Source organism: Dermacentor variabilis, chromosome 8, assembly GCF_050947875.1.
Source record: "Dermacentor variabilis isolate Ectoservices chromosome 8, ASM5094787v1, whole genome shotgun sequence".
Lineage (NCBI taxonomy): Eukaryota > Metazoa > Arthropoda > Arachnida > Ixodida > Ixodidae > Dermacentor > Dermacentor variabilis.
The window spans coordinates 91532836-91553153 of NC_134575.1; the positions used below are offsets into that span (position 1 = coordinate 91532836).

The 20318-nt window shown below is 48.7% G+C and overlaps 1 protein-coding gene across 3 annotated transcripts in view; it reads right to left on the reverse strand.

Moving 5' to 3' along the window:
* Positions 1-1727: 1727 nt before the first annotated feature.
* The window catches only part of LOC142591172 (uncharacterized), a 30032-nt gene continuing 11441 nt past the window's right edge, over positions 1728-20318 (reverse strand). For all 3 annotated transcript variants that reach the window (XM_075703539.1, XM_075703538.1, XM_075703537.1), the window contains one exon: positions 1728-1899. In XM_075703539.1, the coding sequence (XP_075559654.1) occupies positions 1816-1899 (84 nt within the window). In that variant the 3' untranslated portion in view covers positions 1728-1815. The remainder of the gene's footprint in view (positions 1900-20318) is intronic.

Here is a 20318-nt window from a genome sequence, read left to right on the forward strand (position 1 = left end):
TGGGTCGTCGTATCTTGCCATACACGATGCTGTGCGGATCCCAAAGCGGGCTAGCGCACTCGGGTGCTTTTAGGAAATTTGATGCACAAGCAGTTCACGCATTAGCATTATGATTCTCATTTAAATAAGGTTGCACATTAGCATTGCCTTGCTCTAGAATAAAGGAAAATGTTATATTTCAGGCTAAAAGGAAACGGCCGCCGCCAAAGTTGAGCCCTTTCATGCAATGAAATTACTAAAGCACCGGCAACACCTGATGAAAATGAAGATAATAATGAATACTTGTGTTTGTTGCATGCACTACTACTTCTCATGCTACATTTTCAGTTTTGAATTGCTTTTTATTGTGACAGCTTTCATGATCGATCAATTTCTACACTGAAAGTGAATAAACGCTATATTGCGTGAATTTTTTCTACTTTGTGGCAGCTGTATCTTGACGCCGATAAAATGAAAAAAATACCTCAGCACTCGGATATCTGCAATTGGGAGACCTCCAGTTGCATTATAACTTTAATATGCTTTAATCAATTAAATACCGCTGGAAAAGTCAGCGAATAGTGCTGCAAAGCTCTTGGCAGGCTGCTTCTTGCCCCCTGCAAGATGGCCACCGCCGGCTTGACCCTCGGTGTAGGCGACTTCCACACCAGCAATCCCTCTTTAACCTCCTTGGTTTCGAAGTGTATGAGCCGTGCCGCACCGTCTGCGCATGCGCTGGCGTGCGTCCGCAAGCGTGCGTATTGTCTGGGCTAAATTTATGTGGAAACCGGGCTCCTCTCTTGCACTTTTTTTTTGGGGGACACATTGCGCTATCCGATGGCACTGCCGAGAAGTGTATGCGTGGCCTCTGAGACGAGAAGAGAGAGAGTGCGATTGTGAAGCGGAAGCATGGCGTGCCGGTGTTAGCGAACGCGCACACTCAGTCGCACATACCCCATGCATACCTCGTGACCCAAGTTGGCGATAGGTTCGTTGAAGAGTGACACGCACCCAGTGTATTCATGGCGCAGGTCGTTAAAGCATTGGCTCGAAAGGCATTAATTCACAAGTGGCGCATACCTAGTGCATTTGTGGCGCAGCATGCTAATGCATCGGGTTGCTGTCCTCGAGGAACCCCTGTGACGTGGGTTCGGTTCCACTCGACATTGGATAAATCTAAGGGATCATTTTCGTCTTTGTAGAGCGGCACATTCTCAGTGGCACACACCTGGTTTCGCAAGTTGGCGTCAAAGAGTTTCACTGAAGACCAACACAGACCTAGTGTCACATACCCTGTGCTTCCAGTCGGCGTCAAAGTGTTTCCTTGAACAGGGGCACCTACCCAGTCCCGCACCTACAGTGATCGACTCATATCGGCGTGAAAGAGCTTCGTTGAAGAGCGGCACTATGCTCACGTTGCCAAATATTCGATGACCCAATTTGGTGCGATGGTTGCTTTCAAAGCCTGTTCCCTCATCACGGTAGTCCGATGCCCTACGCGTTCGACCACGGACTACCGTAATCCAGGTAGGCAGAAGAATGATTAGAAACATACTGAGATACGAACATAGCCCCCGGGATGTGCATAGAGCACCCTAAGAATGTTAAGACAAAAAGAAAGTCCCAAAGCAGAAGAACGCTTCTTAACGAGCTGCTGATACATGCTTAACATGTTCAGTGCCACGCTAAATGTTCTCTTTATACGAATACGTGACAGCAGAGATGAACTAAATTGACAGGGACACAGGTGGGTTTTTGACTTTCTTTATTTGAAGATTTGCACTTATATAAGTGAGAAGGTGCGACATTATTTGTTCGTTTGCAAGAGACCTCATATCATCCAGAAATGAAGTCTGCAAAATATGCCAAAATTGCCAAAGTGTATTTTTCTTCACGGGGTAGTTTCTTCAAGGCACAGCTCTGAAACGGAAAAAGAAAGTCATTAAGTACATCAATACTGAAATAAAAACTCAATATGGGAAACTAAGCAGAAGCATGAGCGATGGATAATGAGTATCAGTCACTGTGTATTTTATTTCAAGTAAAAAAATCGTAGGACACAGCTTGAAGTTCTGGTCAGATTATGCTATAAAGGCTTATTACTCAAAAAATGAGCGCGCTAATCTGCCCCGCGGCCGATAACTGACTGACTGAGAGTCGCATCTATTCTCGTACTTTATGAATTTGTCATAGAATCCACCTTTGTCACGTCCCGCGGCCACGGAGTACCCGCGGCGCATGCGCCCTGCCCTAGCGGATTAGTCGCAAAACATATTGGAAAGGTCGCTCGCGCGGTGCGACCTTGGAAGCGCCTCTGGAAAAAAAATGCAGAAACTCCACTGAAGCTAAGTATGCATAAGCATTGTGCCACTTTCTTATCTCGACACTGCCTTATCAAACTCGATCCGACCAGTATAAACCCTTGTTAACACTTATCGGTAGTTATCAACCTTGTAGGGCTAGACCCGATCCTTATCAGCCCTCATCAGTTGTTATGAACCTTATCGGACTCAATCAGACTTATCAATCTTTATCACTCGTTATGAATTTTATCGCAATCGATCCAATCCTTATCAACCCTTATCTGTCCTTAACCTTATTAGACATGATCTATGGTTGGTAATATCGATGAAGGATGAATCGTTTAAATGTATCTAGGAAAACGATTAATCTCCATCGATGTCCACATTTCATTGAATCAACTTAATTGATTAGACCTGTTCGATTAATTGTTGCCCTCGCATTGTTATTGCCCTCGCAATTGAAGGCATACTATAGCAACGCAGTTGTTGATCGTCATGCCACTTCCAGTCCACTAAAGACGTGGCACAACATGCTCGCAGGTTTGGAGCCTGTATTTGACATAGCAATGGAGTTCATGTCGATTCCAGCAAATCTGTAGCGTCCGAGCATCTATTCTCGCATGCTCGTTGTTGCTGGTAGTGTGGCCATTCAAAGAAGGTGTCGGTTTCATCCAAGCATCTCAGCCAATTGACATTCCTTCGCTCTGTAGAAAAGAGCATGTGGCTTAATATCCTAAACCAGTAATGTCCTTTTCCCCAGAGCATATTGAAATTTCTTGCATACTTCAGTTGGACTTCAACTTTTACTTTTGCCATTTTTATTTTTTTTCTTGTTTAACTGTACTGTGCAGGGTTTCACTAGTGCCATATATCTTGTTTAATTCGGCGCGAAGTGCCATTTTATAACGTCTATTGTTTCTCTCTTCAAAATCCACCAGTGCCAACTATATTTAATTTCTAACTAGTTAAAGATTATCGATTATCAAATGTTTACACGCTTTTTTTCAAACTTGGTTCCACCTCTCAAAAATTAAAATAGGGTCCCACAAAAGAATGACTGGGTTTCAGCCTTTTTAGAAGTATCCAGCAAAAATTTTGATTAATCAGTTAATCGATGAAAAACCCTACATCGAAAACGATTAATCGATTAAAAGATAAAATGATAAATGATTAAGCGTTAATCAATAAAAAAAATTAATCGACAATTTCTATCATAATCCGACCATATGAACTCTTATCGGTCCTTATCAACCTCATCGAGCTTGATCAGACCATTTGCAACCCTTATCGGTCCTTATCAACTTTATCACGATTGCTCCAGCCATTAAAGCCCTTATCGCTTTTTAGCACCTTATCCATCTGCGTCGAACCATTATAAACCGTGATGAGTCCCATATAACCTGTCTTAACTCTTTATCGTCCCTATCAGAGGTGGTCCCGCCTACGGTTTGTAACCGTGGGACCTCCTTCTGCATATTTACCTGTATTGTATACTCTTATAATTAGCACTAATAAAGACTGATTGATTGATCAACTCATTGACTGCTTATGGGTCGGTGTTGCGCGTCACGAAGCGCGTGAGCCTCGGAGATCGGTGGCATTTCGGTTGTTGAAGGATCACTCCAACGGAAGTTGCGCGACCACCGAAAGACATCGGGAATGTGGCATGTTTGGCATTAAATTTCCGCAAAATCATAATTTTTCTGATGTCTACATTGCTCAAAGTCGGCTCTAAATGTGGTCCTAGAGATGGCTTTTATTCCGCCATCACCAAATCTTTCAACGAAGCCTTCATAGAAACTGTTCTCCTTTGACATTTGTTTTGTACCGCCTTTACAACACATTCATATGTTTCAGATATGTTCATGTTCTGCAAGATTGGATCTTACGCCCAGTGGGTGAGACACTCGGCTTCTGAGCATGGCATCTTAGGTTCGAAACTCACCAACCCCGACGTTTTGATGCGAAAGCAACAAATGGCCCATTGGGCGAAAAAGTCGGTGGCCGTAAGCAGCGAAACGCTACTTAAAGTCCCATTCGCTGCGACGCCACGTCATGAGCTTGCCTCAACGCTGCCGAGCGGGCGAAAGGGTGCCCCCGCTGTCACGCTGGCGTGCTAGCTCTGGCGTGAGGGGAGAGGGCATCGCCTCGACGCCATGTCACCCTTGCTCTCAATCTTGGAAGCCGGCACGCGGATCCGTATGTCATCCTCATTGCTGCGCACGCCTGCAGGCCTTGGTGGTCGCTGCCTTCTTCCCCGGTCTCTCGTCAAGCAGGACATCGGTGGCATTCGGCGTTGGCACCGTAGGTTGATGCTGCTGCTTGCTGACTAGGGCAGCTCATACAGCTATGGTATGTACATTACTCACAGCGCCAAGCTTGAAGGACAGCTCAGCGGTGTTCAGTTGGACATATGCTGTCGCATTCACAACTAATAAGTGCTTAGGTTCATCATCATCATCAGCCTGGTTACGCCCACTGCAGGGCAAAGGCCTCTCCCATACTTCTCCAACTACCCCGGTCATGTACTAATTGTGGCCATGTTGTCCCTGCAAACTTCTTAATCTCATCCTCCCGCCTAACTTTCTGCCGCCCTCTGCAACGCTTCCCTTCCCTTGGAATCCATTCTGTAACTCTTAATGACCAACGGTTATCTTCCCTCCTCATTACGTGTCTTGCCCATGCCCATTTCTTTTTCTTCATTTCAAGTAAGATATCATTAACTCGCGTTTGTTCCCTCACCCAATCTGCTCTTTTCTTATCCCTTAACGTTACACCTATCATTCTTCTTTGCATAGCTCGTTGCGTCGTCCTCAATTTAAGTAGAACCCTTTTCGTAAGCCTCCAGGTTTCTGCCCCGTACGTGAGTACTGGTAAGACAGCTGGCGGGGGTTATAAACTTTTCTCTTGAGGGATAATGGCAATCTGCTGTTCATGATCTGAGAATGCCTGCCAAACGCACCCCAGCCCATTCTTATTCTTCTGATTATTTCCGTCTCATGATCCGGATCCGCCGTCACTACCTGCCCTAAGTAGATGTATTCCCTTACGACTTCCAGTGCCTCGCTGCCTATTGTAAATTGCTGTTCTCTCCCGAGACTGTTAAGCATTACTTTAGTTTTCTGCATATTAATTTTTAGACCCACTCTTCTGCTTTGCCTCTCCAGGTCAGTGAGCATGCATTGCAGTTGGTCCCCTGAGTTACTAAGCAAGGCAATATCATCAGCGAATCGCAAGTTACTAAGGTATTCTCCATTAACTCTTATCCCAATTCTTCCCAATCCAGGTCTCTGAATACCTCCTGTAAACACGCTGTGAATAGCATTGGAGAGATCGTATCTCCCTGCCTGACGCCTTTCTTTATTGGGATTTTGTTGCTTTCTTTATGGTCTTATGTTTATGTTTATGGTGTCATGTTTATGGTGCTTAGGTTACTCGGATCTTTAGAGCGCAGCTCTTAGGCGCCCGTTCCTGCGACGAGCATCGGCGGCGGCGTAACCGAGCGAGCGCAGCGAAAGATGAAAGCGAACGCGGAGCGCAGCGGGGCTTGAAAGGCGCCGGTAGGGAAGCGGAGAGGAGGGTGCAGTGGAACCATGATATGGTGGCTAGCCACCATAACCATGAGGCGGGAAGCGGAGGAGGGCGCGGCGAAAGCGTGAGGGGAAAAGCGTAGTGCGGCGACGATGGCTACAAGATGGCGACAGATTAGCGCGCGTCGTTTGGGAGGTCTGTCGGCGGCGGCTGCTATGAATCGCGCCCACGCGTTGGTTGCAGTGTACTATAGGCTGGTTTTGGCGATCTCCCGATTAGCGCGGCAGTTGCGCTACACATTGCTCCGTTTACAACGTGGCGCACGAGACAGATTGTCCGCGCCAGCCAATATATCTCGAAAGGAAGACAATGTGCGCTCAAATTTTGCATCAAGGAATATCGTAGTCGTCGGCGAATTTCTTTTTTCGAAGCTTATTCCTTATTTTGTATGTTTTTGTCCGTTCTTTAAATGTTATAAGGTGTAAAGTGCAATTAGGAAAGGCCGTAGAGCACCGTGAGGAAATGCATAGTCTATTATTTCAAGCAATTTGGTAATGTACTATTCACACTATTCATTTTCCCCTTTATCTCCTTCCTCTTCTGGAGTCTCCCAGCTCATTCTAGCTAGTTTAGTTCTGGCCTTAGTAATTTGAAATTACTATCCTGGCGGCTTTTCCTGGCGGCTTTTCCTGGCGGCTTTTGGCGGCGCTGTACTGGTGCGGTGGTCGATTCGGCATTCGTCGAGTAGTGCCTTCAAAGCATCGGAAAGAAAGGCGCGGCCTCTATCGCTCAGAAGTTCGCGAGGGGCACCGTGGCGAAGAACGAAATGTCGTAACAGAAACGATCGTCGCGGGCCATGGCAGTCGGCAGAGCGGCTGTTTCAGCATAGCGGGTCAAGTGATCCACTGCAACAATAATCCAGTGGTTGCCTGCTGGAGGGGAGGGTAGTGGTCCGTATATGTCTGCACCAACACGATCAAAGGGCCGACTAGGGCAGGGAAGGGGTTGGGACGCGTAGACTTGTCCGGGATGCAATTTTCGGCGTTGGAACTGACACAGGAGCGAATCAACTTTCGGACGTAGTTATACATGCCACGCCAATAAAATCGGATGCGTAGTCGAGCTAGGTCTTGAAGAGGTTGGCATGCACGCACTGAGGGTCTGCGTGGAAAGCGTCGCAGATAAGGTCACGGAGATGGCGGGGGTATCACAAGAAGCCACATGTGACGATAAAGAAGGCCGTCGCGAATGCAGAAGTGGGTAGCCTGGCGGCGAAGAGCGCGAGATGATGAAGAGGTGGATGGATCAGAAAGGATGCTGATGAGAGCACTGATCCAGGGATCCTTGCGCTGCTCCGATGGCATGTTGCGTAGTGCATGAGATGTAAGTGTGGGCTCAAGGGCGGATAGGCAAGCGCAGTCAGCGGAGACCGGTGAGCGAGAAAGGGCGTCAGCGTCCGTGTGTTTGCGGCTGGAACGCGGATGTCGTACTCCTGTAGCTTAAGGGCCCAGCGAGCAAGTCGGCCAGATGGGTCCTTAAGGGTAGACAGCCAACAAAGGGCGTGATGATCAGTGACGAACGACATCGAAAGGGTGACCATACAAAAAAGGACGGAATTTCCCAAGGGCCCAAATAGTGGCTAAACACTCTCTGTAACAGAGTAATTAGCCTCGGCCTTTGTTAGAGTTCGGCTCACGTAGGCAACGACATATTCATCAAACCCCGCTTTTCGTTGCGCCAGTACGGCGCCGAGTCCGACGCCGCTGGCATCGGTGTGGACCCCTGTGGGGGCTGCAGGATCGAAGTGGCGGAGAATAGGTGGCGTGGTTACCAGGTGGCGTAATTTCGTCAAGCTTGCGTCATCACAGGCGGGCGACCAAGCGGAAAGTCCTTTGTCGCCACTTAGAAGGGCTGTCAGGGGTGCACTTATGAAAGCGAAATTTAGAATGAAACGCCGGAAATACGAGCATAAACAAAGGAAACTTTGAAGCTCCTTTAACTTCTTTGGTTGTGGAAAGTCGGTGACAGCGCGGAGCTTGGCTGGATCCGGAAGGACGCCGTCTCGCGATACATGGCCAAGCATAGTGAGCTTTCGGGCGCCGAAATGAAAATTTTTTCAGTTGAGTTGAAGTCTCGCGTCAGTAAGGCATGTGAGAACGTGCTCGAGACGGCTGAGATGTGTTTGGAAATCATCGGTAAAGACAACTACGTCATCGAGGTAGCGTATACATGTGCTCCATTTGAGGCCGCGTAAAATATTATCCATCATTCTTCCAAAAGTGGCTGGAGGGTTACACAGGCCGAAAGGCATTACGATGAATTCGTATAATCCGTCAGGTGTTACAAATGCTGTTTTAGGTCGATCAGATGGTTCCAAAGGGACTTGCCAGCGTCTTTAACGTAAATCCATCGAAGAAATGCACTCCGCTCCCTGCAAACAGTCGAGGGCGTTGTCGATGCTCGGTAACGGGTAAACGTTCTTGCGCGTTATCTTGTTCAGACGTCGATAGTCGACGCAGAATCGAATAGAGCCACCTTTTTTCTTAACGAGAACGACCGGTGATGCCCAGGGACTGTTGGAAGGCTGCACAACGCCACGCTTGAGCGTGTCAGTAACCTGGTGGTCAATGACACGGCGCTCATAGGCGGATACTCGGTAAGGGCGTTGCCGAAAGGTGCATGACTGCTAGTATCTAACTGGTGAAGAACAGTCGATGTGCTGCCCAAACCGGAAGCATGGCTGTCGAAAGAAGCGAGGAACTTCTGCAGTAGAGCGATAAGCTGACTTCGTTCTGAAAATGACGTTCCATCGTCGGTGGAGCAGTGGAAAGCGTGCAGGAGTGACTGATCAACCGCAGGGTCACAAGTAAGTGCGTCAAGGTCCGCAGAAGTAGAAACGGCAGGAGCGACTAAGATGCAAACGGTGTCGACCGGTTGAACGAGGCCTAGGCATCCACCATGAAATAAAGGTAAAGGACAGGCCGTGGGATTGTCGACGACCATTTCCGTGACGCCACTGCGAAGAGAAAGGAGAGCAAAGGGCAGCGGAGAACATCGGCGGCGAATGAACACCTCAGAGGGCGTAAAGAGAACTGTGCCATCAGACATAGCGGCACATGACACAGGCACAAGCAGGGAAGAGCGTGAAGGGACGGCATTGTCTTCGGGTACAAACAGTTTAGCACTGGAAGGGCCGTTTTCGATAGTCTCAAGGTCGGGAAGCGCAGCAAGTTCGAGTTCGGCGTGACAACAGTCAATAACGGCGTTATTATTTGCAAGGGAGTCCCAGCCTAATATGATGTCATGGGAACGCGAGCGCAGTACGACGAATTCGACGGTATAAAGTAGTCCTTGAATCAATACGCGAGCAGTACAGGCAGCAAGAGAATGGATGGCATATATAGTTGAGGAAATGAAGGGGCACGCTTACGAAAATCGCATGTTTATTGGTTTTAACCTTTCGGCCGTGGTGCGGCCTTCGTCAGAATTTGTTCATTCGTTTATTCTGACGAAGACCGTGCCATGGCCGAAACGGTAAAACCATTAAAGATGCAATTTTCGTAAGCGTGCCCCTTCGTTTCTTCAACTACATATGCCCCGCACCATACAGAACTTTTCATTTAACTATATATATATATATATATATATATATATATATATATATATATATATATATATATATATAATTACGATATTATCGCGAGATACTCAAGAGACGAGTCGCCGCGAGAACGACGAAGTGGGTCTGTGCCCTTGGCGCGAGCGAGTGTTGGCCTGGCTCTATCTGTATGCAGCGCACTTACTGCGTCTACAAAGTCGCCAACCGGAAAGACGTTTTATTCATTAGCTCCACCTCACTTAAGTTTAGTGCATATAGTATGGGTCCTTGGCCACCGAGACATTCATATTAATGAAAAAGCCGATTCCTTAGCAAGAGCTTCTTTAGCAGGTCCTGTGCTATTTGTGCTGCCGGCAACTGCGCACATTACTGCAGCCAGATATCGGAAATTTTCTTTGAGCGAGGACAAAAAAGCTCTGTCATTAGCAGGATCTTCACATTTTTTACACTTAAATTATTCTTGGAACCGGCAATGGTGTCCTAACCGGAAATTTGAAGTTTCATTAACTAGGCTGCGTTGCCGTATTCCAACACCTAATTTTTACTTGCACAGATGTGGTTTGGCGGTATCCCCTCTATGCTACCTCTGTAATGAACCAGAAACTATAGATCATTTTTTATTATCATGCCGGCGGTTTTCTAATCATCGAAAACTACGTCTAGAACTTCCACTTCAAAATTTAGGATTACCTTTAAGCAGCACTGTTATACTCTCCCTTGGAGCAACAGTTTTGGGAAATAGCCACAGGAACGTTTGCCTAGCCATTTATAATTTCCTATGTGGCACAAAAAGAATGCCTAGTCAATAGTTATTAGTTTGAAGAATTGATTTATTTCTACTGCAGTTTAGAAAATTCAAAAAGTAAAAGCACAAATTCACAGTTCAAATCTTACTATTACGATTCATAATTTAACTTACTCAGGTTTAAGTATATCCTTTTTTTTTAACATTCCTATCAACGCAAGGCTTACCATAGTATTGATCAATACTTCATCTCACGTATTCATAGTTTATTTTACATCTTGGATTATTTGTTTTCCTTTCTTTTTTCGAGTTATTTATTTATTAACCAATTTATTTTATTTTATGTATTGAGTCATATTACCACCCGATTCGTGGCCTATCCCCCTCAGTGGGTTTGTGCCATTACCTGAGGCTTCATCATCATCATCATCTGGCTCCAGTGTAAATAGCCTCTGTCGTCTGTGTCTTTCCACACGTAACATTCTAGGGGAGCTTAGCATCCCCGTCCTCGCCTCGGAACTCCGAAGTGGTCGATACATCGAGCTTGTCACCATGCCTCCTGATGACGAGCCCGCTTCTGCAACGGCTTCGGCTTGACCGACTGTTCCAATCGTCACGGTTGCCCATTATCGCGACCCTGTGTGTTCTCTGGCCTGGAGGGACAGGATGTTGACGAATGGATCAAGCTTTATGAACATGCCAGCGCTAATGACAGGTGGGACCTAACCATTATGCTCGCCAATGTCATCTTTTATCTCGGCGGCACCACACGCGTGTGGCACCAAACGCATGACGACGAGATAACCAGTTGGGACAGTTTCAAAGAAAAGCTACGGGAACTGTTCGGTGACCCCATTGGGCGCAAGGATGCCGCGAGAAAGGCTCTTGCGTTTCGTGTTCAGACACCTACAGAGCCATACGTTTCAGATATACTCGACGTCTTGGCTCTATGCCGCAAAGTTGACGATGCTTTCTCAAGCAGATAAAGTGGCGCATGTGCTAAAAGGCATTGCCGACGACGCTTTCAATTTGCTTGTCTTCGGCAACGTCTCAACCATCGACGCCATCATAAAAGAATGCCGTCGCCTTGAACAAGCTAAGAGCCGCCGTATCTCACACCACATCACGCGGCTACCCAACAATGCTGCTACGTCGACATGTGAGGGTCGACCGCGTCAGATCACCACCTGTGACGACGTAACCCGTATTGTTCGCCGCGAACTCGAGGCCGCCTGTTCGCCAGCTTTCTCAGCGACGCCTCCCGATCCACCAGCAACCACGATTACGATGATTCAGGCCGTCGTCAGACAGGAATTTGAGAACATGGGTCTGAACTCCGTGTGTTCAACTTCTCAACCCAGCGTTCCCCAGTTCTCTAGCGGCCCTCCTCGTCCCCGGCAGTGTTGTTCTGCCACATCTCGCCGCAAACCGTCCGAATGGCGTACCCCTGATGACAGGCCGATCTGCTTCCACTGCTGTCGCATGACCGCGTCGCTCGTCACTGCCGCAACCGATGGCCACCGCCTCCTCGGACATACGCCGCCGCTTATCCTCGCATCTTTGGACCTTCTGTTCCCTATGCTACCCGCCATGAACCCACTGTCGCTGATGCTCCTGCTCCGAACATTCGCTACAGCCGCTCGCCCTCACCTCGACGCCATCAGTCTCGTTCAACCCAACCCTATCGCTTCTCTTCGCCGCCTATCGCCTCCCGGATTCAGCCGGAAAACTAGGTACTGCAGCTTCTGGAGGTGAAGCTGCGTTGTCAACCCTGCCCTCAAATCCTCTGCTCACGTTACCTATACGAACCAAAACCTTCTTGACGTTGATGGCTATCCGGTCACGGCACTCATCGATACAGGAGTACATCTTTCTATAATGAGTGCTGCCTTCCGACGACGACTGAACAAGCTCCTCACCCCAGCGTCGGCACACGTCTTCCGCGTTGCGGATGGCGGTACTGTGCCTATCATCGGAATGTGTACGGCACGTGTTAGCATCGCCGGCCGCCACACTACTGTCCTCTTCACCGTGATTGCTCATTGCCCCAACGACCCCATTCACGGCCTCGATTTTCTCTCCGCGCATTCTGCTCTTATTGACTGCTCTGCCAGTACCCTTCGCCTTGAGTTGCCGATTCTCGGAGAACCTTCTGATGCACCCCAGTGCCGCTTATGCCCCACCGGCTTTCTTCGCCTGTCGCCACAGTCAATAGCCTATATTCAACTGTTGTCTTCACCACCAGTTCCTGATGGCGAGTACCTCGTCACTCCTCTGCCCGACATTCCACTACAGTTTGACATTACCGTGCCTCACAGTATACTTACTAATACTGCGAACTGCACTCGCATGCCAATGTTTTACTTTGTATTGACAAAGCAAATTCTACCGCAAGGTATTTGCCTTGCCAACGTTGATTGTCTCAGCCATCATCACGTGGCAGCGTTATCGACCGATGGTTCTTGCGAGCTCAGCAGGCACCCCGCGCGAGCCTCGGGCGCCGATCCCAACATAAAAAAGAATGGTTGCGACGGACCTGCCCTCTGCGCAGACTGAAGACCTTTGCTAAGTATTATCTTCCTACCGAGATATTTTCGACTTCGACGATCGCCCTTTAGGCCAGACGTTCACGGTCAAGCATCGGATTCTTACTGGCGATGCTACACCTATTCACTGACGACCGTATCGAGTTTCTGCGTCGGAACGCCGAGTAATTCAAAGTGAAGTGAACAAAATGCTAGATAAAAACATCATTGAGCCTTCATCGAGTCCCTGGGCGTCACCTGTGGGGTTGGTTAAGAAGAAGGACGGCACGTGGCGCTTCTGTGTAGACTACAGTCATCTGAACAACATTACTAAGAAGGACGTCTACCCGCTCCCACGTACAGACGACGCCCTTGACTGCCTGCACGGTTCCAGCTATTTCTCTTCCATTGATCTTCGTTCGGGATATTGGCAGATTGCTGTTGACGATATGAACAGAGAAAAAACCGCGTTCATCACACCTGATGGCCTATACCAAATTGAAGTAATGCAGTTTGGATTATGCAACGCCCCTGCCACCTTCGAGCGTACGATGGACTCCTTGCTCCAAGGTTTCAAATGGTCCACATGCCTCTGCTACCTCTGCGACATCATCGTCTTCTCGCCAACGTTCGACACTGACTTTGAGCGTGTAACAACTATACTTGATGTATTTCGAAAGGCGAAGCTGCAACTTAACTCGTCCAAATGTCGTTTTGGCCATCGCCAAATCACTCTGCTGGGCTATCTTGTTGACGCTTCCGGCGTACAGCCTGATCCCGACAAAACTCGTGCTGGCCGAGACTTTCCGGTTCCGAAGACAACCGCAGACGTTCGAAGTATTGCAAGGCTATATGCTCGTACTTTCGTCATTTTGTTCAAGATTTTGCGGCAATTGCTCGACCCCTCACTAATCTTTTGAAGAAAGTCGTAAAATTCTCGTGGGGTGCTTCGGTAGCCGCCGCATTCTCTCGTCTCGTCACTCTTCTAACCTCACCACCCATTCTCACCCACTTCGACCCTGATGCCCCTACAGAATTGCGTACAGATGCCAGCGGTCATGGCGTAGGTGCCGTCTTAGCTCAGCGTCAACGTGGCAGGATCGCGTTATTGCTTATGCGAGCCGCCTCCTAGCACCATTGGAGCGCAACTATTCCATTACGGAACGAGAATGCCTTGCTGTTGTCTGGGCGGTTGCGAAGTTCCGTCCTTACCTTTACGGTCACCCTTTTTCCGTAGTCACTGACCATCATGCTCTCTGCTGGCTCTCATCGCTAAAAGATCCCACAGGCCGGCTTGGTCAATGGGCTTTGAGGCTACAAGAATTTTCATATTCCGTGGTGCACAAGTCTGGCCGCCTGCACCAGGACGCTGACAGCTTGTCACGTTACCCTGTTGACGACTCTGACTCCTCCAATATTACCAGTGCTGCTTGTGTATTCTCTGTGTCGCAGCTGCTGCATTTCGCTGACGAGCAACGTCGTGACGCCTACATCAGAGCACTCATCGACCGTTTTGAACACTCCGGCCGATGCCACTCTACGCCTCTTCGTCCTCCGCGACGGTACTCTGTACCGTCGTAACCTTCATCCGGACGGCTTTGAGTTCCTACTTGTCATACCTAAACACCTCCACTCAACTGTTCTAGAAGAGCTTCACGACGCACCAACGGCAGGACACCTCGGCGTATCTCGAACCTATGACCGTGTACGTCGCCGTTTTTTTCTGGCCGGGCCTTGCCCGTTCCGTACGACGTTACGTCGCCGCTTGTGAACTTTGCCAACGACGCAAGAAGCCTTCCCAGATCCCCCCCTGGTTACCTGCAGCCGCTCGACATCCCTGCCGAGTCCTTCCATCGTGTCGGCTTAGACCTTCTCGGTCCATTTCCGGAATCTAAATCAGGAAACAAGTGGGTTGCAGTCGCGGCGGACTACGCGACCCGCTACGCCGTAACCCGCGCTCTTCCGACCAGTTGCGCAACTGATATTGCGGAGTTCCTCCTGCATATTTTGATTCATGGTGCTCCGCGTCAACTGCTAACAGACCGTGGCCGTACGTTCTTAGCCAAAGTCATTGACAACATCATGCGTGCCTGCTCAATATAGCATAAATTTACCACCTCCTATCACCTTCAAACGAACGGCCTCACTGAGCGTTTGAACCGCACCCTTACGGACATGCTATCCAAATACGTTTCAGACGACCACCGTGACTGGGACCAGGCTCTACCTTACATTACATTTGCGTACAACTCTTCCCGTTTCGAAACTGCTGGCCTTTCGCCTTTTTACCTCTTGTATGGCCGTGAACCGACGCTACCACTGGACACTGCTTCCGTCCACCACAGCTTCAACTATCGCTTATGCCCGTGATGCTATCGCCCATGCTGACCATGCTCGCCAACTTGCGCGCACTCGTCTACAAGTCTCTCAAGGCAAACAAAAGCAACGCTACGACCTCCGTCACCGTGATGTCCGTTTTGTCCCCGGTACCCTCGTGTTGCTTTGGTCACCATCGCGTAAAGTTGGCCTTTGTGAAAAACTGCTTTCCTGCTACACAGGCCCATATCGCGTGCTTCGCCAAGTAACCGATGTCACCTACGAAATCGCTCTAGCCACGCCCACTACGTCCTCCGCTGTGACAACCAGTGACATTGTCCACGTCGCCCGACTCAAACCCTACAACTCTCCATGCGCCTTGGATATTTAACAGCACCGTGACGGCGCTTTTGTCGCCGGGGGGGGGGGGGGGAGGGGTAGTACTACGATATTATCGCGGATACTCAAGAGACGAGCCGCCGCGAGAACAACGAAGTGGGTCTGTGCCCTTGGTCGCTCCTCTTGACTCGGCCTGGCTCTCTGGCTCCAGTGTAAATAGCCTGTAAATAGCCTCTGTCGTCTGTGTCTTTCCACGCGTAACAATATATATCGTCACCAATGATTGAGGCCCAGGGGGGTCGCTCCTATTGACTCGTGCCTGGGTGGAAGAACGCTGCTCATATGAGCAAATATGCATGAGGTGCTGCACTTTGTCATTATTTCAGAAGAATGCATAGTTTCCACAGTATTTGAAGCAAGTAACAATCTGTGGCTCTAGATGTCGATGTAAACAAATGCACTGCTTTCAAAAATATTACCCTGATGGCTGCGCTCGAAGGCTTCTTGAACACGTGAAATTTATGAAGAACGTGTAAAAAGAATATAAAAGGCCAGCTACAAGTGCCAGAAATTAGTGACTAGAAATTTGACAAGTGACAAGGTAGCCGCGTCGGCAGACGGAACCCATTGTGTCTTTAACGGGTGCACTGATAGCTCAACAGCGCGCTCAGGTCTACTTACTGAGTATAGTCAACGAGTGCTACATGGCATTCAGGAACGATACGCTGCCCCGTAGAAGCCATTAATAATAAATCTCGGTCCACGAAACGTGCAACTGCGGCACTATCAACATGGGCGCTGGTACAGAAATGAACAGGCGAGAGCCCGCGGCACTGTTCCAAAACATTTCCAGTAGCGTGCGGCAGAGGGCAGCACAGGAAAATGAAAAAGACAGATTGTGAACTAGAGCATGAAGGTACTCGGGCGTAAGTAGATTTCTTTTGGCCATCTTCTAAATGCTAAACTTTATTGTTAAGTGAAGATGAATTTCCGCTTCGTCTCTCGCACAGATCAAGGAATGCCTGATGCGCTATATTGGGCCGACAGCAATTTATGACGCTGCAACATGAAATAAAAAAATTGCGGCATAACCCATCTCGCGATTACTGTCTACGGTAATAGATTTAGTGTTGAATCAACATAGCGAGACAACTTATTGCCACCGTCGAAATTAGTTATGTATGAGACATGTACATATTGCAGCGGGTTTTCTCTTTGGCGCTTCCCTGAGAACACTCGGCGCCATCTAGCGTCGCCGCCGCGAAGCCTGCGCGTGACCTCCGAAATGCATAGCGTCCCGGTGCTTGCGAACGCATGAGAAATGCGTAATGCGGAAACCGGGCTGATCTGTCGCGCTTCTTTATGGATACTCTGCGCCATCTATAGTGGCACTGCCGAGAAGTGCACCCGCGGCCTCTGAGACTAGAAGCACGGAGCGCCGGTGCTTGCGGACGCTGACAATTGTTCCCTAGCTTGCCGCGTACTCAGTGGCACATACTCAATGACCCAAGTTGGCGAGAGGTTCATTGAAAAGCGGCACATACCCGTGCATTCATGGCGCATCTTGCTAAAGCGCCGGCGGGAAAGGCGTTCATTGAAATAAGGCACATATACACAATGCATTTGTGGTGAAACCTGCTAATGCGTCGGATTGCTGTCCTTGAAGGACGCTTGTGACGCTGGTTTGGTTCCGCTCAACGTCGGACAAATTTAAGGGATTCTTTTTGTCATTGTTGTGCGGGACATTCCCAGCGGCACATTCCTAGTTACGCAAGCTGGTGTCGAAGACATTCATTGAAGAGCTGCACAGACCTGCTGGCGAATACTCAGTGACCCAAGCTGACATTAAAGATGTTCAACGAAGACCAGAGCAGACCGAGTGGCGGTGCTCCAAGTCGGCGTCGAAGAGTGTCTTCGAGCAGCAGTACCTACGCAGTCCTGCGTCTATACAGTGACCCATATCGGCGTGAAAGAGGTTCGTTGAAGATCTGCACGTATGTACGCATTGCCCCACGTTCAGTCATCCAAGTTAGTCCGATAGTTCGTTTCGAACCCGATTCTCTCAGCACGGGCTACCCGGTGACCCAAGTAAGCAGGAAAACGGTTAGATAGAAACATACGTAAGTACAAACGTAGTCACCGGAAAGTTCTTCAAGTACCCTAAGAATGCGAACACATTAAAAGACGCAATGGTAATAGGCGGGGAAGGAGATGGAAGTTTAATAAGGCAGCAACCCGACCAAAAATAAAATGGCATGTTAATAATTGATGGGTTTTAATGGTGCAAGGGCATCTTTGACCCTTGTTGGAATGTTGTTGATAAAGCATCTGATTAACCAGCCTTCCTACACACATGAACACATGTTTTGGCGAAGTAGTGTGAAATGGGTCAATGCGTTGTGATGCGCCTTCCAATATGGAAGTTATCGCTACTAATCATGCGTAGCAGAGGTTGTGCTTTGTCTTTGGCAGACATGCGCAGGTTTGGGGCTACTTCAAGTGGTCTGAAAAGCTGCTCGCAGAACCGCCCATTCCAATACGTTTACCGCACTGGAACGCAAGCAGGTGTACACGGTGTTAGAGACGGACCATTAAGTAGCATCGCTCAATGTCTCCGAACGCAGCCACTCATCGTCCCATTCCATTTATGGTGCGCAGGTGCGCGTCAACCATGCTATCGGACCTGTCAAATTGGCCATCCTGCCCTCGTGTGCTGCTCGTAAAGCTTTTGTCTCCTCGCTTCGTGACGCTTCCAGAAAGTGCAACTGGAAGCCTCCACGGTTTGAGGTAGTCGACCCTAGTCCCGGCAAATGCTGCTTGCAGCACTGGAATGTCGTTCAAGACGACTCGCCCCCCTCAAGCTGAGCGCCTTCAAGGCGAGTTGGCAAGGCTGGACGGAGATAGCCATCGGAGAATAGAGCCCATGGAGTGTCCTCATTGGCCGAACATGACGCCACTTGCACGGGCTCTACGATTGGATGAACATGACGACACCTGATCAGGCATGACGATTGGCTGAAAATTATGTGACCTTGACGGAACATATCAAGGGCTTATAAGTCAGAGAGTCACCGGAAAAAGAGAGACGTTCTTGCCGTGGGCCGCAGCGCCCTATTTGCTGCCTGCCGTAACGATGAGTATTTTACTGTTATTGAGAATTTTACTGTTATTTTGCTTTGTTCTATTCCTGTACATAATGCAAATAAACATTCCGTTCTCACAGTCCACCTCTACGTTAGCCAACTCCAGCACTCAGCGGCAAGATGAAATAACGGATATGTGCTCTCATGCTTGCACACAAGCACGAGTGGGCTTGCACACATTACTTCGTCTGCCTTGATTCGAATATTTGCGGACCGCGTTGGTTTCTTAATGCGCACACTATAGCTACGGTACACGAGATTTTTTCATAGGTCCAGGAGTTCAGCGGCCTCGGATGCCCCATGAGAATGCGACCGCCGGGGCTTGAAATCGAGCCCGCATCCGTGGCCTGCGACAGCACATCATCAACACCGAGCTACCATGGCGGATTATAAGTTTCGTATTCAACGTCTATAATGACTAAAGGCGCTCACAATCGGACTGAAGTGTATTCTGTGCGGTGGGCCATGGTTGACGCCATGCTTCAAAATAAAAGTCGCGTGGCCCATAACCTATACATATTCAACAGTCCCATGTGATCACAGGGGAGCCCATATGTGAAAAGCCCGAATTACGATCATTGCCAGCTGTATAAAATACTGCACCATGTGTTTTACCAATACTTTGCCCGTGCTCGAGAGCGGCTGACGCTGGCCACTTCAGTGGCGTGCATGGTAGAACAAACATTATGCTACGGTTCAGCTTTGGGCGCATGGCGTGACGGCATATGACTTGAATAAGTTCAATGAGAGCACTTATGTGCTGTTGGTACTGCAGTGGTTGAGGACTCAAAAGACTTTGAAGGCGTTAAACAGTATCGCCGCAGGCATGGGCACTGCGAAGAGACAAGCACGCTGCGTAGATCACGAGTTGACTATTGTGGATCTACAAAAAAAAATTAAATTATGGGGTATTACGTGATAAAACCACTTTCTGATTATGAGGCACGCCGTAGTGGAGGATTCCAGAAATTTCGACCACCTGGGGTTCTTTAACGTGCACCTAAATCTAAGTACACGGGTGTTTTCGCATTTCGCCCCCATCGAAATGCGGCCGCCGTGGCCAGGATTCGATCCCGCGACCTCGTATTGCACTGATGTATGCTGCAACATGGCAGAAAATAGGAGGATCTATCAATTTTTAGGAGGATCTATACTCTCTCCACCAGCAATTACGTGCGTAAGACGCAATTGCCTCCTAGAGACTGGCTTACGACGCAGACGTTCGCTGGACATTCGGTACCGATATGGAATGGAGGGATGTCGTTTCTGCGCTTTGGCGGAGGCAATGAGAGAGAAAGAGATTCACTGCTGCGGGGAAGGTATCGTCGTAGTCTCACCAAATTTCTTCGCAACACTTCCATCCGCTACTACCTCCGCCATTGCTAAGCTCTCTTTAAAAATGCTTGCAGTATAGCAAGGCCATATGTGACTTCTGACGTATGACCGAAATTTCCAACGTATGACCGAAATTTCCAACGTATCTAAAGGGCCCCTTCAAAAACACGCTGATTTACGTGCTTCAAACACATGCTCGTTCATTCTCTCTATACACACCATTATCTCTCGCCATTCTTTTCCGTCTTCTGTGCGGCTTCAATAGCGCAGATCAACATGTCATTGAGCATACTGCCTCGGCGGGACATCACACTGTCTTTATATATCTCAGCATAAAACGCATAAGGTCTCATGTGGGCTAACTGAATAAGCAAGTTATGGGCGCTATGCTTTGACCAAGCAAGTAATTAAGGACATCCAGCCGAGAGCAAGGCCTCAGCCTTAATTGATAGGTGAAGTACGTGCTTGCAGTTTGAAGCGCTC